Here is a 14,722-nt window from a genome sequence, read left to right as displayed (position 1 = left end):
TCCTGAAGGCTTCATCTTCTGACATTGGAAAGTGAACAGTTGTGAAATGGTAGCTTTTATACCACTTCTGCAGCTGCCAACTTATCAAAGCAATAGAGAGTCACTGAAAACCTGAGTCCACTTACCTGACGTGTTCCCCGAGGAATGGCAAACCCGTCAAAGTTGGTAAAATTGTAAATGCCTACTTTTCAACCTCTTAAATAGCACTAAACTACCTGTTAAGTACATTAATGAAGTGGCCCGCTGCTTGGTGTCGGGTCTGATATCCGAACGCAGATCTGACAGCTAAGAAATTGACACAGAGGCAGGTGCAAAGCGGGATCCCGACCCGCTGTCAATCAGGGCCATTTTGACAGCGGGTCCGCCTCCAAGCCCGCACTCGTAGGGCTGGGAAGATTCCGGCCAGGGAGTCGGGCTAAATGGGTCATTTTCTGGTTGGCAAATTGTAACTAGTGGGGTGCCACAGGGATCAGTGCTGGGGCCGCAACTATTTAAAATTTAAAATAAAGACTTGGATAAAGGGGCTGAGTATATTGTAGCCAAATTTGCTGACAACACAAAGGTAGATGGGAAAGCAAGTTGTGAGGAGGACACACAGAATCTGCAAAGGGATATAGATAAGTTAAGTGAGTGGACAGAAATTTGGCAAATGTGTATAATGTGGGGACAATGTGAGGTTATCCACTTTGGTAGAAAGAATAGAAAAGCAAAATATTATTTAAATGGAGAGAGACTATAGAATGCTGCAGTACAGAGGCATCTGGGTGTCCTCCTACATGAAACACAAAAAGTTAGCGTGCAGGTACAGCAATTAGGAAGATAAATAGAATGTTGACCTTTATTGCAAGGGGGATGGAGTATAAAAGAAGGGAAGTCTTGCTATAATTGTACAGGCCGTTGGTGAAAACCACACCTGGAGTACTGCATGCAGTTTTGGTCTCTATTTGAGGAGGGATATACTTGCATTGGAGGCAGTTCAGAGAAGGTTCACTAGGTTGATTCCTGGGATGAAGGGTTTGTCTTATGAGGAAAGATTGAGCAGGTTGGGCCTGTACTCATTGGAGTTTAGAAGAATGAGAGGTGATCTTATTCAAACATATAAGATTCTGGGGGGTCTTGACAGGGTAGATGTTGAGAGGATGTTCCCCCTCGTGGGGGAATCTATAACTAGGGAGCATAGTTTCAGAATAAGGGTTTGCCCATTTAAGACAGAGATGAGGAGGAATTTCTTCTCTCAGAGGGTCATGAATCTGTGGAATTCTCTACGTCAGTGAGCTGTGGAAGCTGAGTCCTTGAATGTATTCAAGGCTGAGATGGACAGATTCTTGAACTTCAGGGGAGTCTAGGGTTATGGGGAACAGGCAGGAAAGTGGAGTTGAGGCCAAGATCAGATCAGCCATGATCTTATTGAATGGCGGATCATGCTCGAGGGGCCTTATGGCCTACTCCTACTCCTATTTCTTATGTACTTGCTTGTGAGGACCTGCTCTTTTTAAATAACATTCTAATTTCTGATCTAGTAAAGAAAGAACTGTGCACACCCCAAAGTGCTTCATAACCACTGAATTACTTTTTTAAATGTAAATTACTATTGTTATGCAGGCAAATATCACAGTCAATTTATGCACAACACAGTCCCACAAACAGCAAAATGAACTGAATCTGTTTTTGATAATGTTGGTTAGCCAGGACACCAGGAGAATTCCTTGCTCTTCTTCAAATAATGTAAGGGACCTTTTACATCCACCTACGCTATGCCTTGGTTTAACATCTCATCTGAAAGCCAGCACCCCTAACAATACAGAACTTCATCAGCATTGTGTCAACATAGATTATGTGCTCAAGTCCTAGAGTAGGGCTTGAATCCACAACTGAGACAAAAAGCAGGAATGTTATCAACTGAACCAAACTACCATTCTCAGTACAGATATTTACGTTTTAAATGTCCTAGTAGATCTGGAAGCATCCACAGGAATTAGTTTCCATGTAGTGTCAGATTTGGGTTCAAATTAAAGCCGACTGGTTCAGCAGCAACCTGGTGGGCAGACAGTTAAAATCCTCAGGCTCTTACCTGTCCGAAAGCCGCTACGATTGCAACATCTGCAATTTTAATCTGCTCTCCTGTGCAGGAGGCAAGGACACGCGCCCGGAGCCAAAAGAATTCTTCTTTGCAATTGCATGTTGCGGCCCAATGCATGGAGACCCGACTGTAATTTTAACTCAGGCCTGAGCGAGTAGTTCAAATCAGGGCCATCTTGGATACAGAATAGGCTCCTAGACATTAAGATCTAATAATGTCTGGTAAAATAGACAGCTATTACAGCCAAAGTCTAACTCAGAGACTGATTACCGATGGCAGCTGTAAGACAGAATGTATAAATATAAAAGTGAATCAGAAAGTGGGGTCAAAGCAGGAAAAAAAGGTAAAAAACCAAATTTTAAAATTATCTGAACGCATGCAGCATTTGTAACAAAATAGATGAGTTCACGGCATAAATGGATACAAATGGGTATGATCACACTTGGAGCAGCTCCGGCTGGAAGTTGTAGTGGTATGTCACTATAGCTCTTATACTTCCCGACCTGTGAGGGTGGTCTCTCGCAGGTCGGGGGGAGTGCTGAGAGATCGTGGAGGAGGTGCGGCGAATGTTTGTGGCGGAGGAGCGACGAGAGATCGTGGCGGAGGTGCAGTAAATGAGGATACGGGGCCCAGAAGAGCCGAGGGCCTGGGGCAGCACGGGCCAGCCCACATGGCATATGTGTGCACAGTAGGTCCGTGCAGCAGAGGAGGTCTCCAGTCATCCTGGTTAACCCTTGCCACTGGAAAAAGGCCTAGCTCTGTCAAGCCCGTGTGGGAACTGATGTGCAACGGTCACCACACGTTAAAAAAATACACGCACAGGCATCTTCCACCGCTTCAATTGGAGTTCAGGACTGGAATATCGGGTCCTTCATTGAAACATCTGTGAACTCATGTGGAAGCAAGTCATCGTTGTTCGAGGGACCGCCTTTCATGATGATTAGTGAGAAACGATATTGGCTCAGAAGATCAAGATGTTGAATCAGTTTGGGTGGAGATAAGGAATAATAAGGGGAAAAAGTTGCTGCTGGGCATAGTCTGTAAGCCCCCCAGCAGTAGCTACACTGTTGGATGGAGTATAATTCAAGAAATAATGGAGGCTTGTAAAAAAGGAACGGTAATAAATAGGGCGATTTTAACCTTCACATTGATTGGACAAAGCAAATTGGCCAGGGTAGCCTTGAGGAACAGTTCATAGAGTGTATCCGGGATAGTTTCCTTGAACAGTACATTGCGGAACCAACCAGGGAGCAGGCTATCTTAGATACTGTGGTACTGTGTAATGAGACAAGATTAATAAACAATCTCCTAGTAAAGGATCATCTAAGAATGAGTGACCATAATATGGTTGAATTTCAAATTCAGTTGGAGGGTGAGAAAGTTGGATCTCTAACCAGTGTCCGAAGCTTAAATAAAGGAGACTACAAAGGTATGAAGGCAGAGTTGGCTAAAGTGGACAAGGAAAATAGATTAAAGAGTGGGACGGTTGATGAACAGTGGCAGATATTTAAGGAGATATTTCATAACTCTCAACAAAAATATATCCCAATGAGAAGGAAAGGCTGGCAGAGAAGTGATAACCATTCGTGGCTAATGAAGAAAATAAGGGATGGTATCAAATTGAAAACAAGGGCATACAATGTGGCCAAGACTAGTGGGAGGCCAGAGGATTGGGAAACTTTTAAAGCCAGCAAAAAAACAACTAAAAAAATAACACAGAGAGGGAAGATAGATTATGAATGTAAACTAGCACGAAATATAAAAACAGATAGTAACAGTTTCTACGGGTACATAAAAAGGAAAAGAGTGGCGAAAGTAAATGTTGGTCTCCTAGAGGATGAGACTGGGGAATTAATAATGGGGAACAAGGAAATGGCAGAGACTTTGAACAAATATTTTGTATCGGTCTTCACAGTAGAACATCCCAATAGAGGATAATCAAGGGGCTATAGAGAGGGAGGAATTTAATACAATCACTATCATTAAAGAAATAGTACTCGGTAAAATAATGGGACTAAAAGCAGACAAGTCCCTGAACCTGATGGCTTGCATCCTAGGGTCCTAAAAGAAGTGGCTGCAGAGATAGTCGATACATTGGTTGTAATCTACCAAAATTCCCTGGATTCTGGGGAGGTCCCAGCAGATTGGAAAACCGCAAATGTAACGCCCCTATTTAAAAAAGAAGGCAGACAGAAAGCAGGAAATTATAGATCGGCTAGCCTAACATCTGTCATTGGGAAAATGCTGGAGTCTATTATTAAAGAAGCAGTAGCAGGACATTTGTAAAAGCATAATTCGATCAAGCATGGTTTTATGGAAGGGAAATCATGTTTGACAAATTTGCTGGAGTTCTTCGAGGATGTAATGAGCAGGGTGGACAAGGTAGAACCAGTGGATGTGGTGTATTTGGATTTCCAAAAGGCATTCGATAAGGTGCCACGTAAAATGTTACTGCACAATGTTGTGTATGCATACATACATGACAATATCACCCTTTAAGATATTAGTAAAGGTCTTTTTACAAATTGAGACAGTCCGGGGTTTTCCGCTCCCGAGTTGAACGAATCAGTTCAACTCCAGCCTTGGGCGAGTGTTCTGAGTCTGTTATGACTGGGGGCTGGGTAGCCGATCTGATGGGAGTGGCAATGATCACGTCAGGAATTGAAAGTCCAGATTCATTGACCATGTCAGTGATTGAAAGTCCAGATTCATTGATGACAGTGGAGTCCTCTGATGACTGAGGGTAGGTTGGTTGGTCACTGATTGTGTCTTCCGCAGACTGTTCCGATTCATCCGTGTGCCGCAGCTTTATCTGATCGACATGTTTCCTGCATGTCTGCCCATTCTTGAGCTTAATGATTAACATTCTGTTACCCTCCTTGGCTGTAACAGTACCAGTGATCCATTTGGGACCTTGACCATTATTCAGTACATACACAGGATCATTGATAGAAATGTCGCGTGCCACAGTAGCGCGATCATGATACCCTTGCTGACTTTGATGTCTGTATTCAACACGATTATTCAAGTCAGGGTGGACAAGAGAGAGCCTGGTCTTGAGACCTCTCCATCAATAGTTCAGCAGGGGAGACCACGGTAAGCGTATGGGGTCTTGTCCTGTAACTAAGCAATATGCGTGACAAGCGAGTTTGTAGTGAACCTTGAGTTACACGTTTCATACTCTGCTTGATGGTTTGGACCGCACGCTCTGCTTGTCCATTGGATGCAGGTTTGAATGGTGCTGACCTCACATGTTTGACACCATTGAGTTTCATGAACTCTTGAAACTCCATACTGGTGAAGCAAGATCCGTTGTCACTTACAACGATGTCATGCGTAACAAACATGACACAAAGGCTCTCATTGGTTGCTGTGGATGTGCTGGATGACATGATTGTACACTCTATCCACTTGGAATAAGCATCCACCACAACTAAGAACATCTTTCCCAGGAAGGGACCTGCAAAGTCGATGTGGATCCTGGATCATGGTTTAGATGGCCACGACCACAGACTCAGCGGCGATTCTGCTGGTATTTTACTAAGCTGCATGCAAGTGTTGCACTGATGCACACATGATTCCAGATCAGAGTCAATTCCAGGTCACCATACATGAGACCTGTCAATGGCTTTCATCATGACAATATGGGATGCATGCTATGTAGATCATGCACAAATTTCTCTCTGCCTTTTTTGGGCATAACAACATGATTACCCCACAATATACAATCTGATTGAATGGATAGTTCGTCTTTGCAACGGATGTAAGGTTTGGTCTCCTCACACATTTGCTTGGGTATGGCAGAGCAATCACCATTAAGGAAACAACGTTTCACAACTGATAATATCGGGTCTTGGCTGATCCAGGCCTTAATTTTTTGGGCCGTGACAGGGGTTCCTTCACTTTCAAAAGCATCCATGACTAACAGTAGATCTGCCGGTTGTGGCGTTTCCACCTCCGGTGTGAACAACAGCAGACGGCTCAATGCATCGGCACAATTGTCAGTGCCAGGTCTATGGTGAATGACATAATCATAGGCAGATAATGTCAGCGTCCACCTCTGGATGCGGGACGATGCATTGGTATTGATACCTTTGTTTTCCGAAAACACTGAAATGAATGGCTTGTGATCTGTTTCCAGTTCAAACCGATGACCAAACAGGTACTGATGCATCTTTTTAAGCCCATACACACAGGCTAGTGCTTCTTTCTCTACCATGCTGTAGGCTCTTTCCTGCTTTTGACAAACTTTTTGAAGCACATGCAACAGGTTGTAATTTGCCCGACTCATTAGCTTGTTGGAACACACAACCAATTCCATATGACGAAGCATCACAGGCCAATACTAGACGCTTACACTGATCATAATGTACCAGCAGCTTATTAGAGCAAAGCAGATTAGTAGCTTTCTCAAAAGCTCTATCTTGCGACACACCCGAAACCCAGTTGTCGCCTTTTCTTAGCAGCATGCGCAGTGGCTCTAATAAGGTGCTCAATCTACGTAAGAAATTACCGAAGTAGTTGAGTAGATCAAGGAACGAATGTGACTCCGTCACATTCTGAGGCTTGGGTGCATTTTTGTTGGCCTTGGTTTTCAAGTCGGTAGGCCTGATACCGTCGGCAGCAATTTTCATCCCCAGGAATTCGACTTCCGGTGCCATGAAGACGCACTTCGAACATTTCAGTCTGAGTTGCACTTTGTTCAGACGATGTAGAACCTCTTCCAGGTTGTTCACATGTTCGACGGAGTCACGACCTGTGACCAGTATGTCATCTTGGAACACGACGGTTCTGGGGACGGACTTCAGTAGACTCTCCATGTTCCTCTGAAATATGGCTGCAGCTGAGCGAATTCCAAAAGGGCACCTGTTATAGATAAACAGTCTTTTGAGTGTTAATGCATATGTCGACCAGCTCCTGTGTCAAATAGACCAACGCCAGATCCAGTTTTGTGAACAACTTCCCCCTGGCTAGCATTGCAAACAGGTCATCAGCCTTCGGTAATGGGTATTGATCCTGTTTCGAAACTCGGTTGATTGTAACCTTGTAGTCTCCAGAAATCCTGACAGTGCCATCACTGTTCAACACGGGAACAATGTGGCTGGTCTATTCGTTAAATTCGACCGGTGATATGATCCCTTCATGCTGGAGTCTGTCCAGTTCGGTTTCGACCTTCACCCTCATCATGTACGGAACTACCGGAGCTTTATGATGGACGGGTCTTGCATCCGAGTCCACGTGGATCTGCACCTTGGCTCCCATGAAATTGCCGATGCCTGGTTCAAACAGCGTGGGGAACTTGCTCAGCACTTGAGCACATGGAGTATCCTCCTCCTCCGACAACACTTTGATCTCATTCCAGTTGCATTTGATTTTTACTAACCAGTTCCTACCGAACAACATTGGACCATTGCCTGGAACAATCCATAATGGTAAATCGTGAACCGCACCATCATACGACACCTTGATTACTGCACTGCCAATCACCGTTATGAGTTCTTTAGTGTACATACGCAACTTGGCATTAACTGGACTCAGCTTAGGCCTCACAGCCTTAGTATCCCACAGCCTGTTGAATGTCCTCTGACTCATTATTGATTGACTCGCACCCGTGTCCAGTTCCATCGATATCGGCACACCATTAAGTTTCACATTAATCATTATCGGTTGGCTCTTTGTTAGGAATGAATACAGTCCATACACTTACTCCTCTGGTATCTCGGATTGCATATCGGATCCGCGCTAGACTGGTCATCATCCTCCACGTGGTGTGTCAGTTGCGGACACATGCACTGGAGATGCTCCACTCTCGAATAGCCTTTACAAATATATTGCTTAAACCAACACTGATGATGCCGATGATTTCCCCCACAACGCCAACACAGTGATATTGGATTCATTTCCATTTGAGCAGCCACAGGTTTCGCGTATGCAGTCGGGTAGGCCCTGCCATATGCAGCTCTGCCAAACGACGATACTATCTTGTTTACAGTACTTGGAAAGTTCTGATTTTTCAATGATACCTGCTTTTAAGTTTTTGTCCATCATCATGCATGATTGGGCAATCATGATGACCTTGCTCAAATCCAGCATATCCGCCGCCAGTAGCTTACGCAGGATCACCTCGTGGTTGTTGCCGATTACAAAGAAGTCCCGCAGCATGTCTGCCAACACAGTTTCGAACTTACACGGTCCAGCTTCGACGTCTTAGGTCGTAAACGAATTCCGATACATCCTGGCCGTCAGAACGAATGTTCGTATAGAATCGATGGGCCCAAGTTTCGGGCCGCGCCTAGAACGGCGCAGCCCTGACCTGGACGCCCATTTTTCGCACCACAAAGTGCGCCTAAAAAAAACTTACAGATTCTCTGGCTCCCTGCTGGTCCTCTGGAGTTGGGCGCGGCGCAGCACGAGCTGTAGGGGGCGGAGCGAGGTGATGATGCCTTCATCTAGTTTGAGATGGTCACATACCAGAGCACACAATGTTTCATAGAGCTTGTCCATTGGACTTAAGGGCGAGAGGAGATTCTTTATGAGTCCATAGATTTTCGGACCGCAAACCGTGAGGAGGACCGCCCAGCGCCGAACTGCGTCCGTCTCTTTCTCCATTTTGTTGGCCACGAAGTACTGATTCAAGTGGGCTGCAAAGTCTGCCCAATCTTCTTCCTCCATGAATCACTCCAGAATTCCAATTGTGCTCATTTTTGCATGCGGAGGTTCTTGTTACCTCGTCGCCAAATGTTGTGTATGCAATAACTCAATAGACTGAATACTGTAAACTTCGAACAGGTACAAACCTGGCTTTACTTTATTAGGGCCCAAAGTGATTACATTACAAGATGGCTGGCCTTTTATACCTGGGCCGCACACACGTGCGCATAGCCCAATGACCTCCAACAGTGGCGCCACCAGGTGGCTAGTAAAACCAAGCATACATACATGACACTTAAGATAAAAGTTCACCGGGTTGGGGGTAATATATTAGCATGGATTGAGGATTGGCTAACAGTAACTAGTGGGGTGCCGCAAGGATCGGTGCTGGGGCCTCAACGATTTACAATCTATATTAATGACTTGGATGAAGGGACCGAGTGTAATGTAGTCAAGTTTGCTGATGATACAACGATAGGTGGGAAAACAAATTGTGAGGAGGACACAAAAAGTCTTCAAATGGATATAGACAGGCTAAGTGAGTGGGCAAAAATTTGGCAGATGGAGTATAATGTAGGAAAATGTGAGGTTATCCACTTTGGCAGAAAAAAATAGAGAAGCAGATTATAATTTGAATGGAGAAAAGTTGCAAAGTGCTTAAGTAAAGTGGGACCTGGGGGTCCTTGTGCATGAAACACAAAAAGTTAGTATGCAGGTACAGCAAGTAATCAGGAAGGCAAATTGAATGGTGGCCTTTATTGCAAGGGGGATAGAGTATAAAAGCAGAGAAGTCCTGCTACAACTGTACAGGGTATTGGTGAGGCCATACCTGGGGTATTGCGTGTAGTTTTGGTCTCCATATTTAAGGAAGGATATACTTGCGTGGGGGCTGTTCAGAGAAGGTTCACTAGGTTGATTCCGGAGATGAGGGAGTTGACTTATGAAGATAGGTTGAGTAGGTTGGGTCTATACTCATTGGAGTTCAGAAGAATGAAAGGTGATCTTATCGAAACATATAAGAAAATGAGAGGGCTGGAAAAGTTGGATGCAGAGAGTGTATTTCCACTCATAGCGGAAACTAAAACTAGGGGTCATAGTCTCAGAATAAGGGGCCGCCCATTTAAAACTGAGATGATAAGGAATTTCTTCTGAGGATTGTAAATCTGTGGAATTCTCTGCCCCAGAGAGCTGTGGAGACTGGGTCATTGAATATATTTAAGGTGGAGACAGACAGATTTTTTAGCGATAAGGGAATAAAGGGTTATGGGGAGTGGGCAAGGAAGTGGAGCTGAGTCCATGATCAGATCAGCCATTATTAAATGGCGGAGCAGGCTCGAGGGGTCAAATGGCCTACTCCTGCTCCTATTTCTTGTGTTCTTCGCAGTCATCTTCAGCTCAACCTTTTGGTAAATTGATCTCTCAAGTTTTCTTTTTGTACAAGGCTATCCTGATAACCTCTGCATCAGCAAATGGTTCACAGTGCTGTATTCTGATGGGGCGTACAGTTATCGGGACCCCTGTCCAGTCTAATTATGGACTCCCTCCTAGATGGATTGCCACTTGGACAGATAAATGTAAAGAACCTGGACACCACTTCAATCCACATTACATAAATTAGAGGGGACAACTTGGCTGGATTTCTTACTCAAAGTCCTGCCAGCTCCACAATAAATCACGGGCTGCTGCCTACCACTGCTCATCCCCCTCCCAATTGCTGTTGCCTACACCCCATCCCCCCCCCCCCCCCTGCACTTCTTATGGCCTTGGCTGCTATCTGAACCAGTTGTTCTTGGTGCCTCAGCACCAGCTAGCTGCTAGGACCAATTTCCCGTGGTCCTTCCACCGGCTTCTTTGTGTGCATGCAGTGTGCGCAACACCAGGATCATGCCCCGATTAGGTCCTGAAGATCTATGTTGATATCTTAGAAGGGATGTAGGGCTTTTGGAGGGAGTCCAGAGGAGGACTGCCAGACTGATTCCTGAATTTAGGTGTCTGAGTTATGAGAAAAGATTGTCTATTTGGGTCTTAACTCTCTTGAGAAGGGATGAGGAGGGAGCTTGATAGTGTTTTTTTAAATTCTCATGGGCATGAGAAATTCAAACCGAGAAAGTAATTCTGTCGGTCAAAGGATATCAGAATGAGAGAATACGGTTTAAAGTTAAGTGTCAAAGGGAAATAAATAATTTAGGCAACATTTTTCTTCATGAGAGGGTGATAGAAAAGGGGAATCACATTACCAGCAGGGGTTTTGGAACAGAAAACCACAGTAGGGCTTAAAAAAGAATTGAATGAATTCCTATTAGGAAAGGGGACACAGGGCTATTAGTTCTAGAATTAGGTGAGGAGCCTGATGGGAGGTTTGGAAGTGTAGGTAATATGTATAACTTCAACATCACTTCCTGTTTTTACATTCCCTTTGTATAAAACCCAGAATCCCATTTGGCTTTTAATGGCCTTTTCTACCTGCACTTCCCCTTTTTAAAAACCTATTTATCTGCACAATTAGATCTCTCTGATCCTCCACTCGGTAAAGAATTTTACAACTTATAGTATATTTTTTTCACAGTTCTTTTTCCCAAAATCTACCACTTCATATTTCTCGGCACTGAATCGCTCTCCAATCTGCCTCATCTGCTAACCCGTCTGTCTTCTGCAATCACTTGCATTCTTTCTCACGGTTTGTCATGCCCCTAATTCATTATCATGAAAACTCATTATTATTATTATTCCTATTATAAACCTGTAGCAATTCTCTTCTATAACTTTGGACCATGTGTCTGTGGTGAAAGGTTTTGGTGGAAGATGATTGCCATGTAATTCTTATAATTGCTGGCTTAAATAGTAGTAAAGTAAGATAGGAACCAAAGAACACGGTCTGTAGTCCCAGTTATATCACTCTCACCCCTTTGATTCAGAGTAGGACCAAAAGAAAGGTTAAAAAAAACTTCACAATTATTCAAAATTGTCAATCAAAATAGTATCCACAGCCATGAAGAATGCCTGCCAAGTTTCTTAATTCAATTTCCATACCTCCAGAACAAGACAACATTGCTACATTGAACGGGAGTCTTCTGATGGAAAGGCCGTTATGGATAATGGCTTGTCGTTTGTAATTAAACAGCAGGCAATTGATAGTCTGGTGATCAAAACTAATTATATTTATCCATCACCTGGATGAGCTTGGCATTGATTACCATTTCCTAGGCAATACCAACAACTTGGACTTTAAAAATCTTGACAGGAGATTGTCTGCAAGCAATTTACATATTAGCCAAGATTGTGGATTCCTTCACTTTCCTCCAATATAGAGAAACAAAGACACAGAAGCCAATTCAAGAAGGGTCAGCGAGTTACAAATTCCAAATAGAAAATATATTAATGGGAAGAATCTTATGGTATGTTCTTGAATTCAGCAATCAAAGTCAAAGTTAAGTATCCTGCATATGGCTATGCTAGCTTTGACTTTCATGGACTTATTTGTTAGGGTAGATCTTGACTTTGTGTAAAAGAGGTGATAGCACGTCAGCAGCCCACTTTACATCCCCTGATTTTTATTTCTATTGACTCAACCTCTCAGAACATTTAAAATGTACCAGTGGCCTTTTCAATTGCTGATCCATTAATAAATATTATTAAATTCACCATAGGTGTAAATGCCATAAAAGCGATAGGAATGATCGTGACCATCCCCCAGGTTGATTTTATGATTTATTTTTCATTGCTGCATGCACATCAGAAATACATAATGACACCAGAATTTAACACTCCTCCTAATCCACCATTAAGAAGTAAAGTCTTATGTTCCAAAACAGCAGTCTGTGTGCTTACAGTGTGCCAAGTTGTGCTCCCTGTGAATGCTGCTGCCTGCTAAAAGCACAGGATCGTCAGTGTATTCTTAATGTAATTTTTAATTCTTATTACTTTACACAAAATTCAGCATGACTAGTTAAGAATATATCAACTTTACAATATTACAATAAAACCGCCTAAACTCTGGAATTTCCTCCCTAAACCACTCCGCCTCGCTACCTCTCTGCTTCTAAGATGTTCCTTTAAACCTTCTTCTTTTGGCCATCTGTCCTGATATCTCCTCCTGTGGCTCGGTGTCAAAAAATGTTTTATTAATAATGCTCCTGTTAAGCACCTTGGGATGTTTTCCTTCGTTAAAGGCACTATGTAAACAAAACTAAATGGTACCACATTTGTGGGAAATGATTTGCAGAGGTCCATTACATAACCCAGGTTTTTATAACTTTAATTAGGACTGTGGCTTTCACAACAGAACTATTATAAGGGTCATGATTTCAAGAAGTGAACTGGATCTGATGAATATCAAAAGAAATTTCAAGGACCAATATGGAAATTCCCTTCACCACGATATCAAGGTATGGTTTGTTCATCCGTTTTAGATGTACACATACATGTGGAGATTCAGCAATTATCTAACAGTCCAATTTGCTGTATTATTAGCCACAGGTCATGCGTAATCAGTCTGTTGGAATTTGAATAGTAATAATAGGCTATCAATAGAACAACAATTTTTCTCATAGACCTTATTCTCAAATCACTATTTTCTTTTTATATCACTAAAATAATTACATCAGAAAAGTATTTTTCATAGCTCTCCTAATAATTTAAAGTGCTTCACATCTGATTAATTATTTTTGAGGTGTAGAAACTGTTTTCATGTGGGCAAAGAAGGTGACAAATTTACACACTGCATAGTCTTACATAGAACAGAGATAAATGACCAGATAATCTGTTTTTGGTGATGTTGATTGAGGGATAAATGTTGACTAGAACACCAGGAGAACCCCCTGCCCTCCTTTGAATAGTCCCATGGGATCTTTTGCACCACCTAAGCAAGCAGACAGGACCTCAGATTAACATCCAAAAGACAGCACCTTCAACAGTACAGCGCCCCTTCAGGACTGCAATGAAATGTCAGCTTAGATTATGTGCTTAAGTCAATGGAATATTGCTTAGACTCGTGACCTTCTGACTCAGAGGTAAGAGTCAGCTACCACTGAGCCAAGTCTGAAGTAGTGGGTAAACACACTACATGATGAAGGACAGACAGGAAAGTCCTAAGTTTGCTCCCCAGTCTATACTGAGCTAGATGATCTCATCCAGGAAGACCATGTCAGGGGAGGATTCAACTTTCCTTCTGGGGTCCAGAGAAGCACACTAGCTGATCTTGGCCCCGCAGATTTTTTCACCAGATTATGGCTGATGGCGATTTAACTGCCTGTCCACACAGTTTCCGCCAGGTGAGCAGGATTAAAATCGGCGCTAAAATATTTTCAATTCTAATACCTTGATGGGTTACTTTAAAAAAAAAGAGGTTGGTAGATAAAGCTAAATTTACATCTTTTCAGGTTTTATAGTCACATTCAACTTGTACATTTGATTGATTTAAATATGTATACGAAGTTTAAAAGAAAAATGTCTAAGAAGGATAAATGTGACAGACTGTTCTGCTTGATGTTCATATAACATATCAAAAGAAAATATTAAAGTATTAAAATGATGCTGTGCAAATATTAACACATTCCTGTAAAATGTCTTTGTTCTCTATTTTAACTCAGGTGCTTAACCTCTTTATATTAATTGGGTGAATGGCTTCATTAGTAGATTGAAGAATTTAATATGCCACATTAAGAACGAATATGTTAATATTAGCACAGGTATAATTTTGATACCGAAGATCACTGTAAATGCTTTTTAAGATGGTGTTATTTTTGATCCCTTGCAGAAATACGCATCAGGACATTATGAGGCAGCTCTCTTGGCAATTTGTACTGGCGATGCTGAAGATTATTAAATGAATAAAGATTCATGACTACTTGCAAAGCAAAAGTAAAAATTCTGAAGTCTCACTAAACCCAAGTCTGCTTCAGTCTTTGCCATAGATTGAAAAATCAAATTGCACTTGGCTAGTTATTATAGATAAATCTCTTCTGTTGATCTACAGAACATCTGTGAAGAGAA

At 42.6% G+C, this 14,722-nt stretch overlaps 1 protein-coding gene across 1 annotated transcript in view; it reads left to right on the top strand.

Annotated features, from left to right (window-relative positions):
* Positions 1-14,722, top strand: part of LOC139233769 (annexin A10-like) — a 124,250-nt gene extending 109,528 nt beyond the window's left edge. Inside the window, exons 11-12 of the mRNA XM_070864278.1 lie at positions 12,994-13,116; positions 14,487-14,722. Of these exons, the coding sequence (XP_070720379.1) occupies positions 12,994-13,116; positions 14,487-14,555 (192 nt within the window). The 3' untranslated portion in view covers positions 14,556-14,722. The remainder of the gene's footprint in view (positions 1-12,993; positions 13,117-14,486) is intronic.

This window comes from Pristiophorus japonicus, chromosome 2 (assembly GCF_044704955.1).
Source record: "Pristiophorus japonicus isolate sPriJap1 chromosome 2, sPriJap1.hap1, whole genome shotgun sequence".
In the NCBI taxonomy this organism is placed as follows: domain Eukaryota; kingdom Metazoa; phylum Chordata; class Chondrichthyes; family Pristiophoridae; genus Pristiophorus; species Pristiophorus japonicus.
The sequence above is the reverse complement of the archived record's forward strand: the minus strand, read 5'-3'. Positions and strand labels throughout refer to the sequence as shown.